This window comes from Galleria mellonella, unplaced genomic scaffold, assembly GCF_026898425.1.
Source record: "Galleria mellonella isolate WM207_F2 unplaced genomic scaffold, CSIRO_AGI_GalMel_v1 utg38, whole genome shotgun sequence".
Taxonomy (NCBI): domain Eukaryota; kingdom Metazoa; phylum Arthropoda; class Insecta; order Lepidoptera; family Pyralidae; genus Galleria; species Galleria mellonella.
Window position 1 is genome coordinate 9137146 of NW_026442090.1, and position 24427 is coordinate 9161572.

At 30.6% G+C, this 24427-nt stretch overlaps 2 protein-coding genes across 5 annotated transcripts in view; one reads left to right on the plus strand and one right to left on the minus strand.

The window, feature by feature from the left end:
* Positions 1 to 24427, plus strand: part of LOC113522961 (gamma-aminobutyric acid type B receptor subunit 1) — a 212579-nt gene that overhangs the window by 90936 nt on the left and 97216 nt on the right. The window lies entirely within an intron of this gene.
* LOC128201282 (uncharacterized) lies at positions 22920 to 24236 on the minus strand. Its single transcript, XM_052897781.1, has one exon. The coding sequence runs from the start codon at positions 23937 to 23939 to the stop codon at positions 22962 to 22964; it is 978 nt and encodes a 325-aa protein (XP_052753741.1). The 5' UTR covers positions 23940 to 24236; the 3' UTR covers positions 22920 to 22961.

Consider the following 24427-nt stretch of genomic DNA (forward strand, 5'->3'; position numbering starts at 1 on the left):
TGAATTTACATATAGATAATTTAAAAATTATTGTCGCTTGGTTCACACTTTGGAAAGCACGTAATACCGTCCCCAAATAAACTACATCAGAACCCTCTGTGTGCATAAAAAATAAGAGCACGCAATACTCATAGGATAAACGAACATACTAATGAAAATGTAGCTACTAAATTGTATAGAAAGTATTTTTCAACTGATTTTGACTCGAAATTAATTGATAAAGATTTAAGGTCCCCTACCTGAAACCTAACCTAAGCACAAAATATTCTAATGGGTTGAGATGCAACAATTTAGCTGATCCACTACGCAAATAAAATATAAGATAAATGATTCAAAAAAAATTTACAAGATTAAAAACAAATAAACAACAATAATGATATAAATTAACAACTTGCCTTTGACACAATCAATCAAATAAAAATTAATCACAAATTGAAATATAAGGGAAGATAGCCTGAAATCGATACTTTAAAATGTACTCGTAGATCTAATACATACCCATGGGGTTACTGTCGAGCGCGATCGAGATTGAATTGAAATCTATCAGTCCATATGGAGCGGAAACAGAGTGAATTCCCTCAATGCCAACGTGTTTGTTCAGGGAAAATTATATGCGAGGTTTGCCAAATTTACCGATGTAATACAACATCCCCTTCCTTTTCTTCAGCTATTCTGTAGAAGTTCGTAGAAAATTTGCGACAATACTTATTCTGTCTACGTTATATTGCAATCACAGCCACAATAGACGACACATATAAGTACCATAGGAATATACGAAACTAACTAGGTATGCGATGTACGAAAATCTATTTATTGGTAGCAAACCCATATTTACACTTTTTAAAAATATATATAACAATCAATTTATTTTTACACATTTTCAGCTTTGAATCGAAATCTAGCTAAACACCAAATTAACTATTTTGAATTTATTTGCTTACTTAAGTACAAAAAATTGTCAAACAAAGAAAGAACGTCTAATTACGACATCTATTTAATTTCATTACTATCCTCTGAAGTTATAATTTTGTCAAAGTTACTGAAACAAAAATTGCTTCTTTTTATAATAATTGCATTTTATTTCTAACTACCTATTTATATTATTTATTTATTCAAAATAGACCTCGACAGTGTAAAAAGTGAACTTTACACCACAGGATGTTATTTAACGGTATAACATAATGAGCAACTAAATAGAAAAATATAAGGTGTATGTATTTGTAAATAATATGTGTATCATCTAAATACGTACGTATAACTGTATTGAAATATTATAATAATTCCGTTCCTTTATCTACTGTTGCCCTAGATATTCTCATTGATTTCTCTAAAACCCTTTTGTAAATAATCCTGTATAACACAAACAAAATCTCGTAAGAAACTATTTTTACTCAGTACCAATTGTCACTCATATGATTGGAATATTCACATTACACTACGTATACTAACGTTATTAGTAGATAAGTAACTATATTTTTCCCCGAGGGAGTGGCAGTTGTACTAGCACTGATTGCCAAACATAGAACTGTGGTAAACGCTTTGACAATCAAAAATATGTGGCTTCTCGGAATTCACTGATTTTCCGATAAATAACGTGATAGGTCATCTTAGGGATGTAGGTAGACAAAAATGAATTTATTCGCCGAATTGACGTATGAAGCAATAATATAAAAATAGTTCAATACAGTTTGTCGATATTATAGACGTGTAACAAAATAACTTTCACGCGTTTTTTAGACGTTTATATTATGGGTATTTATTAAAGTTACTGATGTATTTGATGTTCAATAGAAATGTAGCATGGGATATCAAAAATACTAATACTTCAATTCTAATACTTCAGCCATATTTAAAATTAATATAGTCTCACTATTCACCATTTGTATTTTTTTTTTATTAATATTGATATTGTCAGAGATATATACGTGATACGTAAGCCTATTCTTAGTATTAAGTCATCAGTGAAATATAGCCATCTTGGAATTATTATTTTATTATAATTTTTATTCAAGTAACCTTAATAATAAGCATTTTTGAATAGTAATTTTTTTTTATGTAACTACGCCCAGTTCCGAATGCAATTTCAGCTGAGAAGAACAGGCAAGAAACACAGCTGTTGCTTTTTACAAATCAAAGTAAAATTTACAACAAAAAAAAAAACAATATTAATTATAAACAAATCAATTATGCAAAAGTTTTTTTTTATTTTTTTTTTAATAAAAGTTACCGAATGTATTTATTAAGGCATTAAAAGTTATCTTATAGATTTATTTCAGTATATTACGACAATATATCAAAAAGGAGGACAGAGTCAAATGGTCTCTATTTTTGATAATTTTTTTAGCAATCGAAATATTCTTTACATCTGTATCCTTTTATTATTTTTTTTTAAACAATTAAAGCCACAGTGGAGGAAGATTTTGTACAAAAGTCGTTTTCTTGGGTTTTGGTGGGTCTCATTCGTGTTTCTACCGTGAAGCAGTTGTGTTTGGCTGGCATGGCTGGGTTTCAGATTGAAGGGTAGGATATCGCAGTGAATTTAGAGAGTACAGAGGAATAATACCTTAGTCCTCAGGAATGGCAACGCATGTAAAGTAACATGAGCAAAACAGTATATTCTGTTATATCCATGATACTGTTCATGTCTATAGGCGACGGTAATCACTTTCCATCAGGTGGATTGTCAACTTGTTTGCCATTCTAAATTGCATAAAAAAAAGAAAAAAAAAACAGTCTTTCTTGGTAAAGTAATAATTCTATCTGTATCACATGTCTTCACCTGCGTGAATCAGAACATAAAATACAAACTTTCGCATTATTTACATAATATTGTAATAGGATAAAATATGCAGTAATGTTTGTCCTAGAGTTACAAATCCATTTTACAGTTTGGTATTTATCGATGCATTTAATTCATCCTAAAATAGGAATAGTAACATTAAAAATTAATACTACAAATTAATTTTATTATAATTGAAGTGTCTGTATTTTTTGTAGAATAAAATCTACCCACTTGTTATTGAAATGAATAAAAATAATTTTCATAGTCTGAAATAATAAAAGACACATCCCATCTTATAGTGAATTTCCATATACAAAATTCATATTTTCTGACAAACAAAATTAATAATTAATTACATAAACTTAATTATTTAAAAGCAAGATAAAAAGGAAAATTACAATTGGCGGTCTTAACGCTAGACAGCGACTCTACTAGGCAACCTTAGAATGGCGAAAAATAATTAAAATCGTGTCTGGTAAAGATATAACAGAAATATAATAACATTAAAAAGGGAGAAAAAAAAGGCTAAAGATAAATTTAAACTAAAGATAAGTATAAAGACTGCGTTTATTTATTTATCTTTAGCCCAATATAAATAAAAATATACTTACACATAATAATAATAAAATACTTAAATATATAAATAGATGCAAAGAAATAATATATACATATATATGAATATACATATATGAAATTAAACATGATGAATCAAATAAAATATTATTCCAAAATCTGCGCAACAGTATACTGACTGATATATGAAAGTCGGCTATGGCCTATTTTTAGAATTCAGAATTTCATTTCGTATTTAATGGTAGATCAGCGTGATAAATGGAACGATAAATTTAAATATAGTAAATATTTCCATTTGCAAATGGATATATCATGCAAATCCAATAAACCATTCTGTAAATATAGTTCTTATAATTGAACGTGCAACTACTATTTTAATATTTCAATGAAAGTTATGACTAAAGATGTCTATATATCGGGTTTCAGAGAAACCTTGTTGATGGTAAAAAAGATTGTCACCCATTTCAATATCACTCATATCAGTCAAATTCATTTTGATCAGATTTTTCATTTTTATATATTTAATTTAACACTTTTATTTAATATATCGATTTTATTTAACATATCGATATATCTATTGAATCGATATATAGATATTATCGTGTGGTCCTGGTACCCTTTTTTGTCCCGTGGGTGTATTAAAATACGACTAAGGAAATTTAATGGTCGAGGGATGGGCAGTATATATGTATATATATATATATATATATATATATATATATATATCCTATAACTACAACATTTTTATCTACAAAAAAGAAACTTCAATCATGACATATATATATATATATATATATATATATATATATATATATATATATATATATATATATATATATATATATTTATCTCCACTTTATATCGTCACGAAGTTAATACAGAGCTAAAACAAGAGCAACTCCATTGTCTACAAACAATTATCATAATCGGTTCAAAATTGGCGACGAAATCTAGTAGCATAATTATAAAAATACTTTAGAAACTTAATAATTTAGAAATTCGAGTATGTATGTTAAAGTACTTAGTTAAGCTCACCGATCGATTATAACCCGTAGCTGTAAATATATATAATAAAACGAAACGTCCAATTATTTAAGAAAAATGTCAAAAGAATAAAGAGTCGACGAGTATGCCCCGAGGATTTACCGTTATCTCGCATGAAAATATAAATTAAATTTACCTTAAAAGAAAAAAAAAGAATACCGAAGTTAATCAATTTGTATTAAAAAAGTGATATGCCTGTAACTCTATAGGTACTTGTTAGATATAATTTGGGGAATTTTATAGAAGTCACATAAGCAAAAATAGTTAAAACGGTGGGTTTCGAGTCACCATCTTGTAATTTTTTTTGTTGTATAACAACAGATAACAAAAAAATTTTGAATAATAGAATACAACAATAGCATTATAAGTTTTCAATCCAATTATAATTGTACTTAACATTCACAGAGATGAAACAGAATAGGTTGATTTTTTATTGTATTAATTGTATGGTAGATCCATACAATTAATACTCTATGAAAGAAAAACCCTTCATAATAGCCTCTTCCCGTGGCTCTCATTTATAACTTGTCTAAAGGGGTTAGATACGCTTAACTTCATATATAAATACATTACCCACAAAAACATTATTCTTCTTTCTTCGGCAGTCGGCAAAGAAATACCGATTTTCCATTAAATACAGCGGAATTATAAAAACACTACGCCATGAAACACGAACAAGGCTACTTGATATACAAGAAGAGCTTTTGTATATTTATTGTAGAGTATGCAAATAAAAAAATGTGTTTTATTTTTTTCAGGTACTTAAATTGCATATTCAACCTCATCGTAATGGAACATTATGGTAATTAATCATTAAAATATACTGTATAATTCTAATGACAATTTAAGAAGTGTTTATTCCCTCTTATTTTCTTTTATATGTATATATATATAAAATTAGAAAGAATTTTCTGTCTTATCTTATTGTCACGTTTATATTAATATTCTAAAAATAAATGATACAGCCCATTTAGTTTCTAACCTATCTAAATAATTCAATGTAGAGAATATTTCGATTCCTTTTCATATTTTTATAATACATAAATTTTTACATTAACTTATACAATCTAAAAATACTGCCAGTCTGAATAACGAATTCATTTGCATTAACATTACCGTACCATCCTATTACTGTTAATGGTATAGATTGGGTTCTTGAATAAATTGCGCATAAGCGATTTATTTTAAAAGCAATCGCTATCAGACTTTTTGTACCCATGGGGCATAACAGACCCATCTCAGGCATGACTACTTTAACTACCGTCATCTCGATCGAATGTCAGGAACCGAGATCAAAGGCTTACTGTGCGAAATTTATTTTGTAGACCCGGGCAATTATTGTAACGACACGACATCGGAGATTTGGTTCATGTCACAGATTTGATTATGTCTTCTAATCCATACAGCTCTAAATTTTAATGTATTCTGTATAGCAATGTTTATTCGAATGCATTTAGCAAGTTAACTTCGTAACCAAGAAACTATGCCCTCTAGCGGGTAAAACAGAAATCATTACATCCGTCCTTAGTTCACATCATCCAAGTTATATCAATAATATTAACATTTAGTAATCTATAAAATAAATTATGTAGATTTATAATAATTAATTAAATCTATTGTAATAACAAAAAATACTTGAAATTTCATTATTGATACATAGTAGAAAAAATTTAGTGATACCCATAACAATAGAATGATATTGGGTGCTTTAGAACTTTACCGTAAACCACGCACAATTTTATTTATCACTGCAGAAAATAAAAATATATTCATTCAATTACAATTTTTATAATAATATTTCTTAGACATATACAAGTTCAGTTGCAGATAATATTTAGTATGTACATACATTATTCTTATCAAAGGTGTCGTACTGAGCACAATGCTTTGTTCAAAGTTTTGAGTATTACATTTGTCTGAATTCTAAGCACTCTCAGTTAAGAGAAAACTTCTTCGTTTTAATTATATTCGAACTAAGCTTTATTAACAGCGAAACATCAAATTTGACAGTTAAATACGAAGTATTGCTCCAAGACAAATGATGGCGACTGAAGTAGGGAACTGAGAACAGATAAAAGGCAGTAACGCACTAATGGTTTTGTGAGCGAGGATTTAATATTAACAAGATACAATAATAATTGTAACACTAAGAAATCTTGATTTGAATAATATCATTTAGGTTATAAGAATAGTATTTCGTTAAAATTAATGTGTTTATTATAAAAATTATCATATGTTTATGCCCCTTATAATATGCGAATAAGTTGACGGCCCACCCGATAGAAAGTGGTAATCGTTGCCTATGGTAATCCATGAATCTAAAATAGACAAAATACATGGTTACACCCATGCCACCCCTGGCATATGTTGTCACTCCTAAAGATAAAAGTGTTATTCCTGCACATCCTGTCTCTTTCTGTTTCATACATAGGTACGGTAGTGAAACATATTTTATCGATAGATTTATTTTAAAGAGAAGTACAACTACATACCTACTTCTTTTCATGGTATGATGTTTAGTATAAAATTTATGTTGTTTTATAAATTAAAATATTTGCTTATATATTATAAAATATTTAAAGGCTGGATAATTAAATTTAAAAGTAATTATCCTACACAAATTTCATGTTTTCAGCGAATACATATAAAACAAAGCGCGAGTCTGCTTTGTTTAAAGGAACTTTCATCTTCTATTATTTATAAGACTAAATAAAAGTATTCTTATTTGCGAAATATGAATTTAAGTGAATTTATTTTAAACAACTCCAATCATATTAAATTTCATATTATAGGTATTCTTAAGAACATACTGAGCGACTACGCTCCTTGTGCAAATGCCTTTATAGTAGTGTAGCTAGCTACTTTGAAAGTGCCGCCCGAAGCGAACAACCCTCTGACTGGCAGCAATTATTTATGACATAAATCGTTTCCAATTATGCGCTTTAACAATATAAAAGCAACTAGTTTTAGATACATAGCTAATTAAGAGCTTGTTTTATAAAAAAAATTGTAATGCATTAACACGGGTCTGTGTTCTCTAAATAAAAAACAATTCATAGTTAATGAAGGTACCACGCAATACACTTATACCAAAAAGCTACAGTCGAATTGAAAACCTCGTACTTTTTGAAGTAGAAAGTCAAAGCAGAAACATCAAAGAGCCAAGGATAATAAAATAGCAATTCTGGTACCAACGTAATATATAAGATAGCCAATATATTATGTTCTTTGTAGAGTATAAAATCCCCTTTTCCACTAGTCACAAATGAAAACCATCTTTATTATATGAGATTTGAAACGCGATTTAGATAAATGTTATTGCTTGACGTACTGAACGCGACAGTTCACCCTTCAGCTATTTATATGAAGTTATTAGGGTTGTGCCGAGTCAGCCTATTTTAGACTTATTAGAAAAATGAATTGAATTGCAACTTCAGTTTGAGGACTGAGACAAGTATTCGAGTACTCCATCAGACACTATACTTTTAAAATTAATTTCTTAATCTTATTTTTAATTCAGGCAATAAATGTTGGGTAATTTCACATTTTTTTCTTTTAGTAATTTAGAAAAAAATAATAAAATGATACAAAAGAAACATAAAACCTTACAATAATTACGCGACTAATATTAGACTACTCTATCTATTTGAAACTTGTATCCGTATATCATGTATCCAAATTCTGTAAATTGATTGCTTATGTACTTATTAGTTATTCGAGTGAGTACTCGAGTCAGCCTGACTTGGCACATCACTAGATTTGGTTGGAGTATGTTTAGTTTCCTTAATGACATTGCAAATTGTGCTTATTCTAACGCCTTGTTCTACGTATATTGATTGCGAGTAACGTAAATATCAACAAACGTAGTTCACGTACGTATTGTTAAGTAAAAGGGAGCTCTTTTTTACTATACTAATACTTGTTAGGTATCCCCAGATGGCTCGTAAAGATAGTAAAAAGACGCACGCGAGTAGATAAAACTAAATAGAACAGGTGTGGGACTGTGTTTCCTACTACTAAGAGTGTTTCCGTGTATGAGGCAAAAGGTTTCAACACTAATTCAAGCGTGTAGGAGTACCATGAAAATAAATTCGTGAGTAAAGCCGATGTAAAAAAAATTATAAACAAAACCTACACTTTACTATATTGTTACAAATTGATTATTCATAAAATGTTGATATACCTACTAATATAATAAACTGCACTAAACCAATAATTAGTCATTTATAAAGATATGATGCCCACAGCCACCTTTTATCATCGCACCGCTCGCCATCCACAGGGAGTTCTTCCTCACACGCTTGAACCTAAATAGTCACGTACAGTGTGATGTCAAAGGAATTTTATCCCACAAACACTCAGGTTATGGAATAAGCTTTCTGCCATGGTTTTTCATAAAGATTACAGTAAGGGTTCTTCAAAAAGGCTATATTAAGGTAAGAATACCCCTAGTGTTGCAGGCGTTAAGAACCTCCTCCTTTTTTGAAATCGGTTAACAAAACATATGGATAAATGACGATAATATTATATTTTTAGATATGTACATTAGACTGAATTTAGAATATAAAATTCTACATCTGTACTCATAACTAGATTTCGTAAAGCAAAAAGGAATCATTTACTCCACGTGGCGAAATAACAATGTAATTGTCGCAATATTAACATGGGACTGATACGACTAATTTATTGATTTACATATAAATTTTTAATTTGCCAAGCCGTAATGAGGCTACATAGAAACATTAAAGTTCCCTATCTAAATATAATGTTTATCTTTATGGATATGTATTAACTTCATATAATAACTTTGCGGGATTTGTGTGACTGTTTCCTAACTAGAACTGTTGATTTTGTTATTCGTACGAAATATTATTAAATGAAACAGCACTCTATTCCTTCAACGTTTTGGTCGAATATCTATTCCCACAGCATTGTTGCCACTTTTATGACATCTCCATATCTCCGAAAATATAATAGAGGCCAAGATTTTATTTATCTCTAAATCTGATTTTGTGTTGTCATGACTAGATTTAATTAAGCTTTATAACTGATATAAATATTTTGAAACAATGTATTTGAATTCTTTTCCATAATTTACAACATAGACATTTTGTACATGTCAAACGACAATGTAGGTACAATATTTAAATTCCAACTGTAAGCAGTACTTAACATTTTATTTCGATTTAACATGTTCTGTTCCTTTGTTACTATAGCAGCGCTTAGATACTAAGAGCTACAATAATCTCACTTAAACAAATAGGTAGGTAAGTATGAGTAAATAACGAGTCCCGAGGTACTATAATCAGGATATAAAACTACCTCCTCCGTAAAGTAGATACTTACCATGTAGAAACAACTGCCACACACCTGGGACACGGATCTGCATTACCTATACCTAGACTGGGTAAATTGATGTTAGATATATTTTGTATGAGCTGTTCCAAAACATACGACGTACGGCATTCAGTTTTATAAAATATAAACACTCATCAAAATTTATTAAAAGGTCATGTTTACTCGAGCAAGAGGTTGGTAAACATCATTTTAATGTTTAACACCTTGCAGCATCCGTATTGTTGCCTTTTAAGCAAAGAAACAGGAAATAGGGTTGCTTGCTCGATCCCTTTTTTCGCTGACTTCTAAAATATTTGGCTTTTGTTATTACAAAATATCTACATTTTGCTATTCAACTGACTAAATGCAAATTCTAAAGATACAGATACCTACAATTCGAACAAATGATTATAAATAAGAAGGTTTTATTAGAGTACTTAATCCAATTTAAGGGGTATGGGTAACTTTGTATGGACTAGTAGCGTCGTTTACTTTTTGTAGAGGCGACTGTTAATTTAATTGTAACTTTGTAGTACAACTCAACTTTTGCCGTAAGTAATATCGGAGCTGAGATAACTGAGTTTATAGTACTACCAATTTGTACATTTACTTATGTGATGTAGCAAACACACTTTTAAAAAAGAGTTTTCTTTTATCAATCAGCGCTATACAGTCAGCAAAGAACGCCAATTGCATACAAATTCTGTTTTTTATACCATATTATTATTTTGTTGGTAAATAATGTCATTAATAAAAATTGTTTTTATTCAATTTTTAAACTAACTTTTACCGGTGACTTCATCAGTGTGACTAGAATATAATATATTTACTAGTCAGGATAAAAAGTAACTTAGGTCGTTTGCAATTCCATATAGTACGTGTGCATTAAACTTTATAACGATTGGTTAAAGTATGGCGTTAAAAGACAAACATACAAACTCACTTTCACATTTATAAAATTATCCTTTATTGGATATTGGATAAAAAGATTTATTTTTAAATAATTTTTAATATTATTTATAAATTTACTTATTTATTTAAAAACTCAAATGTCTTAGATTGATATTATTCCGCTATATATCATTTTCATGAGAAACTACTTAAACCAAAAATCATGAAAAAACGATACAAAATTTTTCTATAACATATAATTTATATTGATATCAAATTACAATTTCAACACAATGCAACGCTTTGTAACCATCTCGCACGAGATCCTAATAAATTTAAAAATATATATACAAAACAAACATGTTGTGTCAACTCAATTAAAATTGATATTATCACATGATTGCTTTCGACCAATTAATCTATTTGTTCCAAAGCTAAATAAATACCGCATATAATAAAAAAAAACTTTAACATGACAATAACTGTATAACAATTATTATAACAATAATGTCAATCATTGTGCTGTAGTTCTAAGTAATATTTTATAATTTTTACATAACCTTATTTATAAAATAATTAATAATATCTGTGTAGAATTAATCCATAGTGGCTATATTAATTAATGAATCTATAATATCACAATAAACAATAAGTTAAAAATATTCAATTATATATTAAAATATCCTTTTACATTTAACAACTCACTAAATGAAGCTACGTCCTCAAATGGAATGCAATCCTACATTCGCTGACTCACGTCAGTGAATGCAAGTAGCCTAGGACTGTTCTTAGAACAATGTACAGGAAAGTTTCCAATAGTGAACAACTGATGGTTGAAATGGAAATGACAACAAAATATCAACGACACCTACAAATAATTCCAATAACAACCCACGCAGTCCTTGCTCTATTTCTGTAGAAATATTCAAGAGTTAAAATTGAAGTATCTACCCAGGAGAACGGTATATTCAGGAGATATACATCTACCACTACATATACAATACAGCTTCAAATCAAAGTCGTTAGCCATACGTAAAACTAAGAATCTGTATGTACATACTGTAGAATATTTTAGAACAGAAATTTCATAAATGAACAATTTGAAAGCGACAAAAAAATTTTGAGCCTCCCTACTAACTTAACAGCTGTTTGCGACGTGTTAGTATGGGAGGCTCAAATTTTTTTGTTCTTTGTCGACCCATGTCCATCCTTTGGGGAAAATATTCAGTCTCACTATTAGAACACTTCTTTAAAAGAGTGCTATTAGTTTCAATTTCACCTGTATATGAAATATAACTGTCACATATAATAGTACATTTACTTTTAAAATGGAAGCTTAAGAGTGTTCATACTAGTTAAGTCTGTATTATCTCTGAAAATTTTCAAATATATTTATATATATTTCAATATTTCTATTAAAGACACTAAAATGCTAATCTTGCTATATTATTCTATATTATTATATTATTGCAATTTTGTATTTTGATAGTAAATAACTTTCTTTACAAAAAATAATGGTGATACAGTTACTATTATTATGGAATTGACATTGAAGTTTTACATATTAAAGAAGAATTATAAAAGAAGATTTACATATTGCAAAAAGGATTACTAAAATCAATTCTGAATTGATGAAGACAATTGAGTGATTTACACGTGACTTTAGAACCTCCATACATATTTAAAAAGTATTTGAAAATTATCAGAGAATACAGACAACTCAATTTCATATACTTCTTATAAACGCTCTTTCCATCAAAGTTTGCAAGACACGCATACCAACATTAGTCCATACAGTTGTTACATGAGCGAGTTTAGCAAAAGGACCCTCGTTAATTAAAACGCCCATAAATGTTATTTTACACGAAGCTGTTTCTTTTTTCTTTTTGCAAACATCGCAATTAAGGAAGCATCAAATATTTGGTGCTTATAAAATTTTACATTGAAATTTAGAGATGTATATTTTAGGTCGTTTATTACGGCGGCGTTCGCAGTTTTGCGACTGTCGAATTTGAAATTAAACGAAACGTCAGTTAAGTCGGGGTCCTATGGAATATTCAAGTTGAAACGGAACGCAATTAGTGCGGTCGACCAAGCTAAATGCTGTGCAAACCGACCGTTAAACTAATTAGGAAGTTGTTTATAAAAGGATGTTAGATTTGAACCTCGGATATGCACCATTTGCATAGACTTAGTGACAGACTGACAGTACTTTTTATCTTATCTAGATGAAAGTGATTAAAAGAAAACGGATGTGTTTTAAAGCTAATCCCTTTTTTAAACGACTGATGGGTCTATCTAAACTAACTAAATTTTCACATTTTTTTTTATAATCGCTTCAACTAACATCTGTTTTCGCTCGTATTAATCTTGTGATACGTGAATTTTGTAATATGAGATACTTCTGTAATTGCAAATCATTCGAGTGTTAATAGATTGGCGAAGATTTATTTACACAAATTAATTTCCATTATAATATACCTTACGTTGTGGGTTAGCCTATCTGTTAATGAGAAATTATTTTAATTACATAATATAAAAAAATAATACAATTAAATAAAAATATATTCAGTCGTATTTGCATATTTAGTAATTGTATACTTTTAATAATAAAACAGAAAATTATTTACACAGTATAATAAATATAAAGCAATGTACATACCACTATGCTATTAGGTTAGTAACGTCATCAAATAAATATTACCTAAAGCCTTGTATAGTGTAACTCATGATACATTGCTTAAAAAACTAGCTTTTCATGGTGTCAATGACAATACTTTAACTTAATCCAATCATATTTATCAAACAAAATATAAAAAGTTATTGTAAATAGCATTACATCTAACGGGTCACTTATGTGAATGAGTGTACCTTAAGGGTCTATTCTTGGTCCATTCCTATTTTTAGTTTACATAAAGTATCTTAAGTAGATATTCTAAGTTAGGATATAACATATCCAAATACCAAATCTCTTCTAAGTAGTTTTTGACAGAGAAAGTGTAATAAATGTGTATGTGTAAACAGAGATTTGAAAGTACTTGTAAACTATTCTATTTGAATAAAGATAATTTGAATTGAAATATTATCAATTAATCATAATGATCTCAGTGTAGACATATTCCCAAAAAGGGTTGACGTCAGGCAGGTGGCCGGTCGTAAAACTAAAGACCAAGTCTTTTTGTAATATGGACAAAATCATATTACGCCGACCCCAAATTATTGGGATAAGGGTAAGAAGATGATGATCTCAATGTAGACATAGATTAAACATTAAATATGAGTTTCTTAATTTTTGACAATTTACATTTATACGATTATTATCTGTGTAGAAATATAAAAATAAACTGTCAAAAAAAATCAAAAAACTTACAAAGATTGAAGCTTCTAGCCGAAGCAAACTAGACTGTATAGTTTCAAAGTATTCAAGCCCACCAGAATATTCTTTTTAAAGCTACTCCGAAGGGACCAAACTAGTTTTCGTGTTGTTGTAACAACGTTGTCTGTCCGTCAGAGACTCGGGAAGTTCTTAACGAAATTTGATAGGAACTCTAGATTCAAACACATGTATAATATATACATGTATGTGAACCTCTTCCAAAGAAGACATTATATAAAAGCATAAATAAATATAAAAGTAACTGTATAGCTACAAAATCTTATCTATTTTGACAATTTAAATCTACTTAATTACTGCAATTTAAAGCAATATGCAATTATTATTTATATAATATGTTAATATAATTAGTTATATCTAAAACAATCAATGTCTTTTATTTCCGTTCCTCTATAGAAGCATCAATCAATACAAAATTCATTCAAAATCAGTACAGAATTAGCAAAAATTTAAATATAGTCACGAACATAAAAAATGTAGAACTGCTAACCTTTCCTATATGTAGTCACTTAAAAAATTTTGAAATAACAACGTGCAATTCTAAGAAGTCGAATATTCCATTTTGTAAATTTTTTAATCAGCCCAATTTGTGAAAAAATTTGAAATATATTAATATAAAAATTAGGAAACGCTTTTCTTATTTTCTATTGGGATCCAATTTGCACACATTAAAAGTTGCCTAATATTTTATTTCAACAATTTATATTCAAAGCGTCATAAAACTTTTATATGGAATGCTTAAAAATTAGATGAGCTTTTGTATATCAAATATGGAAATGCGTAGGTACATAATACGAAAATTCCGGTTAAATTCGCTTTGAATTCTTTATTTAGACGGACACTGCCTACATTTTATTGCGAAATACGAGTATTTACAAATAAATCAAATGTTCGCTGTCTTAGATATATCTATTTCAACAAGGTGACTAAAAGAATGAGCTGCTGCCACCCAGCTGCACGCTGTCGTTAAGGTGACAAAGAAACGTATCAACAAAAACTTATGACCTAAAAACTACTCAAATCACTTTTATTTTTCAATACTAGCTTCATGCATGGTGAAATTGTTTTTATTAAACTGTTTTCAAAAACCCAGAACATTATATAAAATTAATACATCCCAGATACATCTATTGTTTTATGCACTTTCACAACTATACGAACTCCTGTTTCAGAGATTTAACTATTTCGTCAAATTGCACTTGATCTCTCTGAACATTATTTATATATATATAGGTTAATATATAAGCTTGTTCCTCAATTACTATGTAATCTTTTGTATATCTATATAGTAAGGTATAAATAACGCCTACCATTTATATGGGTTTGTTCTAAGGTCTTGCGACATTTAAGAATCCGACTTATTATATATTTTTTTTTATTTATTTCATTAGATCTCGCCTTTAATACTACAGTTATTTGTAATCTATTTTACTATAAATACAGTAACCATCTGGAGATGGTACTGCACAAATTTCTTACAGTTACTAATCATAAATGTTACCGAACAAAGTCTTCTTATGATATTTTATTCAGTCAATTTTGTATTCATTCTTTAAGCTAAAGAAATTTGCTATTGAATCAAATGTTTCATTGTATTGAGTTAAATAATCAACTGCAATCACCTATGTTAACAGATCATCCCATGTATGTAGCGCTTTTGTCTTTTCGTTCATTTGCACTGAGGGATTCTAAAACATATGCAAAAGAACGTGCCACCTTCAAGATATGCTATGAAATCTTACTTAATCGTCGGCAGTTTCTTATAAAAAGAAATAACGTACGAGTAGATTTTTTATGATACTATTATATCTATTAATACAACCGAGTTTTTCTTTTTATAATTAGTATTTATGGTAGAAAATATTCATAGTGATATTTCTTCTACAAATATACATATATTTAAGCAATATTTTAAGTAACATATTATACAATTGTTTATATTCTAAATAAAAAGAAAAAAGTTATTTTATTGGTTGACAAATTTTCATGCAGTAAGTTGTAATTAGCTGAACACATATATTTATTAATACTATTACTATTAATTATTATTAAGTGACAAAATAGGAAATGTTGTTACTCAATAATAATAATAAGAAATGACCTTATCGCAATAAAAATGTCTGGAGTTATTGATATCATATTTACATAGTGCTTCATTAATCAGACAGATATTTCAACAGTGTTGCATGTCTATAATTACTAGGTACAAATTACCTCAGCGAAATTAAAAGTTAATATTTATCTTTTTGTAGATATTATTAGCAGTATTATTCATTTGTCTTAAACCACAATTAGCTGTCAAAAATCGAGTCGGCACAATTAAAACTGCTGTAAAAGCGAATTAGCCAAAGCCAAAACTTTGTTGTTTACGTTTAAAACACAGCTGGGGTGTCATTTCATAAATGATTAATTGTAGCTCTATTTAATCGCGTAACAAACGTTTTATAAATATTTTATAAAGAAAAAGAATTAAAAATTAATCTACACAAATAGATTTTGCTTTGCAAAAAGTGATATCTTTCATGAACGTACTTCACACATCGATGTAAAATCTTACTGAAAATAGAAAACACTTAAAATACAAAAATTCATTTGAAAATATTTAAATATAGATCGTGAAATCGTATGTCATGGCACAGATATGGAGTATTGCTGTCACTTATGGGCGGGAGCACCTAGATACCAGCTTGAACCCTTCGACTCAGTGCAACGACGCGCTATGAGAATTGTCGATGATCCCAGGCTTGCAAGCGGTATCGAACCCTTAAGTTTTAGGAGAGATTTTGCCTCACTCTGCGTGTTCTACTGCTTATACAACGGATTGTGCTCAGAGGAATTATTCAATATGATGCCTACGGCCATTTTTTATCATCGTACGGCTCGCCATCGACAGGGAGTTCACCCTCATACTTTACAGCCTAAATAGTCGCGTACAACGCGGTTTCAGAGATGCTTTCTCCCACGAACACTCAGGTTATGGAATGAGCTCGCTGCCAAGGTTTTCCCAAGAGACTATAGCATGGGGTTCTTCAAAAGTGGGGTAAAGAGGTTTCTTCAGGGTCGGCAACGCGCGCGTAATACCTCTGGTATTGCAGGCGTTCATAGGCTACGGTAACCTCTTACCATCAGGTGGACCGTATGCTTATTTGCCACCTCAGTGGTATATAAAAAAAAGATTACATAGATGAAACGTCTTCGTATAAATATTTCGCGAAAAACATGTCACTTTTTTTATCCATGTATGCATAAATCGGATTACAAGTATGTACAGATAATGATAGTAATAAGTATGGGGAAGAAATTTATATGGTTAAATTGAAAAATAAAAACTATACAAAATTCTTTTGAATATATTTAATAAATGAGATAAACAGTGCACAATGATTCGTTAATTGATGCATATTTTTATTGAATATTTTAATTTATACATAAGATTAGACATTAAATATGTTTTCTTTTTCAAATCAATATTGAAAATGAACGCCATTTTAATTAATACATGTATATTAATTTATAAGCAACACGGACATATTATATTTATATTATAATAGCTTTTGGTAGAGAAAAAAATAAATCTAGCCCCTTTATGGACTAATTTGAAAAAATAAATATGTATGTATGTATATTCATAATTATGAATTATAAACAATACACGCCTGCGCTAACAGGCACTGGCAGGACACCAGCGAGGGATGATATGTGGAGATGAAAACAGGTCAGTTGACCCATAATGATGAATTCATAAAAAACAGTCAAGATGGTTTCCAGGGAGAACCGCGTGGAAGTCGACCTGATAAGATATATTGTTAGCAATAGGACCTCTAGTCCCATTAGTAAGTCCCCCTAGTAAATATATTACTATGTTTGCCCGATATTTACTGTGCAGTGACTGGCACTGTTCGAAGGATAAGCAAGCTGAAGTGGCAATGGACTGGTCACATAGCTAACAAATTCTGCAATCTTTGAAGTAAATGAGATGACGCAATAAAAAGTTTCATACAAAAATTATGCCTCCTCAACCCCCACCTTATATAAGTTTTTCCAAAAAAAGTAGCCTTTAACAGTCTCCAGGATCAGATCTATCTTTATAACAAGATTCATCGTAGTTGATTCAACGGTTTAGGCGTGAAAAGGTAACAAACAAACCCACTTTCGCATTCATAATATTCGTATTAGTTAGGATTAGAAAAATATTATAAATATCGACCTGATCTAGGAAATGTTTAATCAAATTACTTTCAACACTGAATAAAAACAACGTTACTCTATATTAACATATTAAACTGCAAAAAGCATTATAAAAATTGGTGTAAAATAGACAACGTTAGTTGGAAGTAGTTTTTGGACTAATGTGACCAACCCAATCAATCAAAATTTCTCTGTTCATTATTCCCATTTTCAATTAAAAATGAGTCGACAAAGTAGCAAAAACTTTTGGCTCTCTCATACGTATACTCATATGGTATATGATGAATTCAGCTGTTAGGTCGGTATGGAAGGCTCTAAAATACTTGACAGGTTTTTTATAAAGATTCCACTAATCGAAATTATTTCATTGTATATATAAATAACATAATATCTACAATAGTATCACACCTAGAGTATATTTTGTAGTAAAAAATAAAAATTATCTAAACTGCATATATAGAAGCAATCGATCAGCCAAAGAGAATTCTCAATATAGATTAAAACTCTTTATAAAGAAAGACCTCGCCAGCTATAATAAATCGTGAAATCAATAGGTACTCCGGATAATAAAATCATAAGGGTCGAACTCTGTACAATGAGATTTTTTATGAAAAAATCACCGCGATCAAACGTCTAAACGGATTTCAGCGACATATTTATTTATTTATTTATTTATTTATTTATTTATTTTTTGGAAAACGTACAGCTGAATTACAGTCAATACATAATCAAATTTATATCTATGTTAAGCCATGAATCGTTTTCACATTTGCGTGATGACAATGATCGGTTTTTATATATGCAAAATACATACATACACATACATACATACATTCATACACATATATATACATACACATACACATATATACATATACACACACACACATACACATACACACGCATACATATATACATCTATAATAATTAAAAAGTTATAAATTTTGATGAGACATCCTTTAGCTTGATATATAATAACAAAACAAAAGTAATACAAAGCAAAACAACGTTACTAAAATAGTCAATTAGGTGCTCAGCAGGGCGAGAACCAAAGAATGATTTTGCCACCTGCAATTTAATTGCATGCGGCTTTGTGTGGAACAGATCAATATCATGGTCAAACAATAATTTGTTAAACTTAACTGGAGCTCTGCAGAAATATGAATTTCGCCTAAAGTTGGTTCTGTAACGCGGTACATACAAACACGGTGTTTTCCTACGATTTCTAGTAGGAACAAAAAGGTTTATATTTTGAACCAGTTCAGGACAATTAATATCACCTCTTGCGATACTGACTAGCAATATTACATCTGCTATATCCCTTCTAGTTGCAAGAGGTAAAAAATGAAATCGCTTACACCTGGATTCGTAGTTGGGATCATCAGTTCGCGCCTTGTATTGCAAGTACTTCATGAATCTCCTCTGAATGGATTCTATCCTATTAATATATACATTATAACACGGATTCCACACCTGAGAAGCGTACTCGAGTAAACTACGCACATAAGAACAATACAGAACCTTAATAGGTTTCAAACTATTGAAATTGGCGGAGGACCTAATAACAAAACCGAGCATTCTTGATGCTTTATTTACAATATTGTCAATATGAATATCGAATAGGAGTTTAGCATCATGCGTGATCCCTAGATCCCTGACATGATCAACCCTTACTAGCTGCGAACCTTTCAATGTATAATTAAATTTTAAAGGAACCGTTTTGCGCGTGTAAGAAATTATGTGACACTTGCTTATGTTCAAATCTAATTTATTAATCGTACAATATCTATCAAAATGTTTAAGGTCTTCTTGTAGATGTAGGCAGTCGCTTATGTCATGTACTCTAGCCAATATTTTCATATCATCAGCAAATAACAAGATAGTAGAGTAGTGGAAATACGACTTTATATCGTTTATAAAGATAACAAACAATAGAGGACCCAGGATCGATCCCTGCGGAACACCGGAGGGTATCCGATGCCAGCATGAGATATATCCTTTAAGGGTCACAGCCTGAGTTCTGTTGTTAATATATGATGAAAACCATCGAAAAAGGTTGCCATGAATACCGGCCAGTTGTAATTTTTGAAGAAGTATCAGATGGTCAATTCTATCGAAGCATTTACTATAATCCGTAAATATGGCATCCACCTGATCACCTATATCCATAGCTGAGGAGATATATTCATTACTTGAAAGTAAATTGGTTACTGTGGATCGCCCTTTGATAAAACCATGTTGATCTATGATAAAGGATTTGTTAAGTGCATGATAGAGTTGCCTGTGGACAATTTTTTCCAAGATTTTAGCAAAATGACATAATTTAGAGATAGGCCTAAAGTTTTCAATTTGCGATTTTGATCCTTTTTTATGTATAGGAACTATGTATGTTTTTTTCCATATATCCGGAACGATACCTTCTCTTAGCGATCTTTGGAATAGAATGGAAAGTGGTAAACATAAACTCTTAGCACAGCGAGCGATCAGCAACGGGGATACATCATCAGGGCCAGCACCCATACGTACATCAATATCATTGAGTAATTTTAAAAGTTCACTGTTATCTATCATGACATCACCAATGCCAGAGGAATCTGAGGTAAACGGTAGTGAAAGTGACAAATTGGAAGGATCAGAAGGAAGAAAGTTTGTAAGGAAACAAGAAGCAAAGCCGTCACATATTGCTTGAGCTGAATCTAACGTTTGGTTGTTGTACGTCATTATCGACGGTAAGACATTGTTATCAGTATTTAGGCTATTTATATACGTCCAAAACGATTTGGGATTTTTAACTATAGCGTTTTCAGTTTTTTGTATGAACTTATTATAACAATCACACTCAATCTTCTTCGCTCTTTTCCTTAACAAAGTAAAAGAGTGATAGTCACTTATATTACCATAATTTTTATACTTTCGCCAGTACTTGTGTTTCTCTCTAAGAATTTTTTGAGAGCAGCGCTATACCATTTTGGGAATCCGTCGTTTCTAATAATTTTTTTAGGTATATGTTTGTCCCGTAACGCATAGATGTTTTTGTAAAATAAAGTAACCGCGCTATCAAGAGGACAACTGTCCAGAATATTACACCAAGAAATGCCATCGAGTTCCGTGCAGATGGCGTCATAGTCACCCGTGTTGAAGCAGTACTTCACTCTTGAGGCACTTGGTAAATATGACACCTTTCTAATACTCAAAGATATTTGTAAGGATTTATGATGGGGATCCTCTGGTACAAGCGGTGCCAAGCAGTGTTGAACCTCAAGAAAGTCATTAGAATATACCAAATCCAAAATTCTACCACCAGAATTAAGGTGGTTGTTAAACTGGAATAAACCGCATTGGTTTATTGTATCAAAGAAGCTAACCTGACTTTCCCCTGTCATGCCAATTGGCTTTAAATTACCATCATCTTGAAGCCATCCTACGTTACTTAGATTAAAGTCGCCCATTAGTATAAATTTATCATTTATGGAGTTATTTACAATATTAAATAAGCTTTCGGAAAATAAATTTAATTGAGTGTTAAAGGAATTACCTAGATTCTGAGCACAAAGGTATAATGTACAGAGATGAATCCTGATAACTTGTGAAGAGTTTATATTTTTTAGATTAAGAGTGACCCAAATATCCTCCGCTGAGGATCGCCACTCGCATCGTTCTATCGCCGCAAATTCCCTTCGGACCGCTAGTAGTACACCCCCACCGCGATTCTGTTCCCTCAGAACATAGTCACGGTCACGTCTCCAAACCAAATATCTATCATCAAAGAGCTCCCCATCCTTTATCCCCTCCAATAGCCAAGTTTCTGTGATAGAAATCACGTCATAGTTGTTAAGCATTAGGTTCCTCTTAAATGTGCTAGTCTTACTGCGTAGGCCGCGAGCGTTCTGATAATAAATATTAAGTGTTACGGTGAATGATAAATAAAATAATTATATAACAATAAGAATAAAATAAATGTATATGTTTTCACTTGATGTGTTAATATTGAATAAATTACGATGAAAGGGATAGAACTACCATTAATATTATAAATATAGTTGTATAAAAACAATGTACAAGCATTGTCAGCGGGCGTCCAGGTACAATGAAATAAGTAATAATAATAAAAGTAGTATTCTGAATACATTATTGACAGTCCCTTATCTAGGTAGATACTACACAAATCACTGAAATGACTTAAGGTTAATAATTCACTAATTAAAATACCTAAATAATCGTAAGTATAACCATTTAAAAATAGAATTATTGACATTTCCTGGTTATTTGACGGTAGTCCGTGTTGTAGTTTGCTATCGAGCATAACTATACCGCCACACATTTCATAATCGCTATAGTACGAGTAAAATAATAGTTTAAATAAAAATCCTAACAATACCTGCACATTATCATAAAGTTTCACATTTGTTACTAAGAGTCTCAGTAAAGTAAATAAAACGTCGATGCAAGCGTTCTCGTAATATGCATAATGGTCACTATGTTGCAAGACCACTGATAACCACACAAACCGCATGACAAACAACAACATATAGCAAGTGTATCCATACACAAAACAAAACACACATTTTAAAAATGATGCTGACAGATATGCACCGAGTACATTAGAATTACGTTGGCACACGATAAGAGTACAAAAACAAGTACCAACGGTTCTCAACCTGTCGCCATGCCACACCAAATACATACAAATGACTTCATCACTAAATGTAAACAATAATGATATATATGCAAACACAATATAAAAAATAGTAATTAGGTTAATTTTAGAAGATCGCCTGCAGACTTGATGACGATTATTGGAGATGTTGGCGACTTTCTCACCATTATTTTCGAATGCTTTACCCATACGTATTGAAATTTTTTATCGTGAGCGATACTTTTGGTCTTTGATAGGAGTTGTTTGTTCTCAACGGTTAAATGGTCGCCAACATAGAAACGCCCATCACCAGCAAATCCAAGCGAGTTCAGGTTTAAGTGTTTCATCCTTCGTACTGCAGCAACATAATTATCCTTAATATACCTGTTATTAAGTGCCATAACAATTGACTTAGGCCCATTATTTTGTCGAGAAGGTACTCTAGTGATGAAGTTAATATCACACTTATTTATCTCATAGTCTGCAACATTGCCTATTTTCATTGCAATATCAAACAAATTTTCGTTATTCTTTTGCGGTACACCTCTAATCTCGACATTATTTGCTCGCGACCATTGTTCCTTGTCATTAAGCAGCTGATTAATTCTTGTTATATCGGCCTCCAATTTAGAGATATACTCAGTTTTGTCTTCAACTACCCTCAATCTAGTTTCTAGAGAATTTATTGTTGTAGAATAATCCTTAATTGATTCATGAGCCATTTCAATTGATTTTTGAAGGCTTGTTACATCAGATTTGATTACCTTGACATCATTTTGCAAATTTGTCACATCGGATTTGATTGTTTTAACATCCGCGATTAATGATGCTAGAGGTGACAGCTGCAATGAGATTTTTTTGAGTTCTTCATGTAGAGTTTCAATCGAGGGCACTGATGGTGATTGGGCCCTTGATGATGGAGCGGAAGGCGTATTAGTTTTACATTCGGTACAACGCCAGAAATGTCTTCTTTCTCCGAGCTTACGGTATCCACTCTCTGTGATTCCAGCACATGGAAAATCAAATCGACGTTTGCAGACACTACAAAGAGTTCCATCGGTAGACTGAAGATTGCATCTTGCACAGGGAAACATTTTGCAGAGTTGAGTGTTTATTGTTATTCACACTCAACAATTTGAACACCACTGGGTATTATTGAGAACGGAGGGTAGTTACTTATTTAATATGTCTATTGATACACTGATTGAACACTGTTTTATATGTTTAATGGTATGAGACGACCTATATTTTTATTATAAAGTACAAAGTCTCACTTTACTAATAAGATAAATCAAATTATGAATGGTTTAAAGGATTTTGGCATCGAATTTACAAAATAAATACAATAAACGGTGAAAGTCGACCAAACCGAACAGTTATTTTTTGACATATTACATTTACTTTATAATGGTCCATAATACAGTACATAATATACATACCTAATTAAGTAAGTATTAGTTTAATTTAAAATCTGTTCACTTATCACAATCGATCGAATGCAAATGATATGTAGCTTAATAAATTGAGAGACTATTGCATGAATATGTTAAGAATAAAGTCTTGCTCTATACTCGTATAGTGT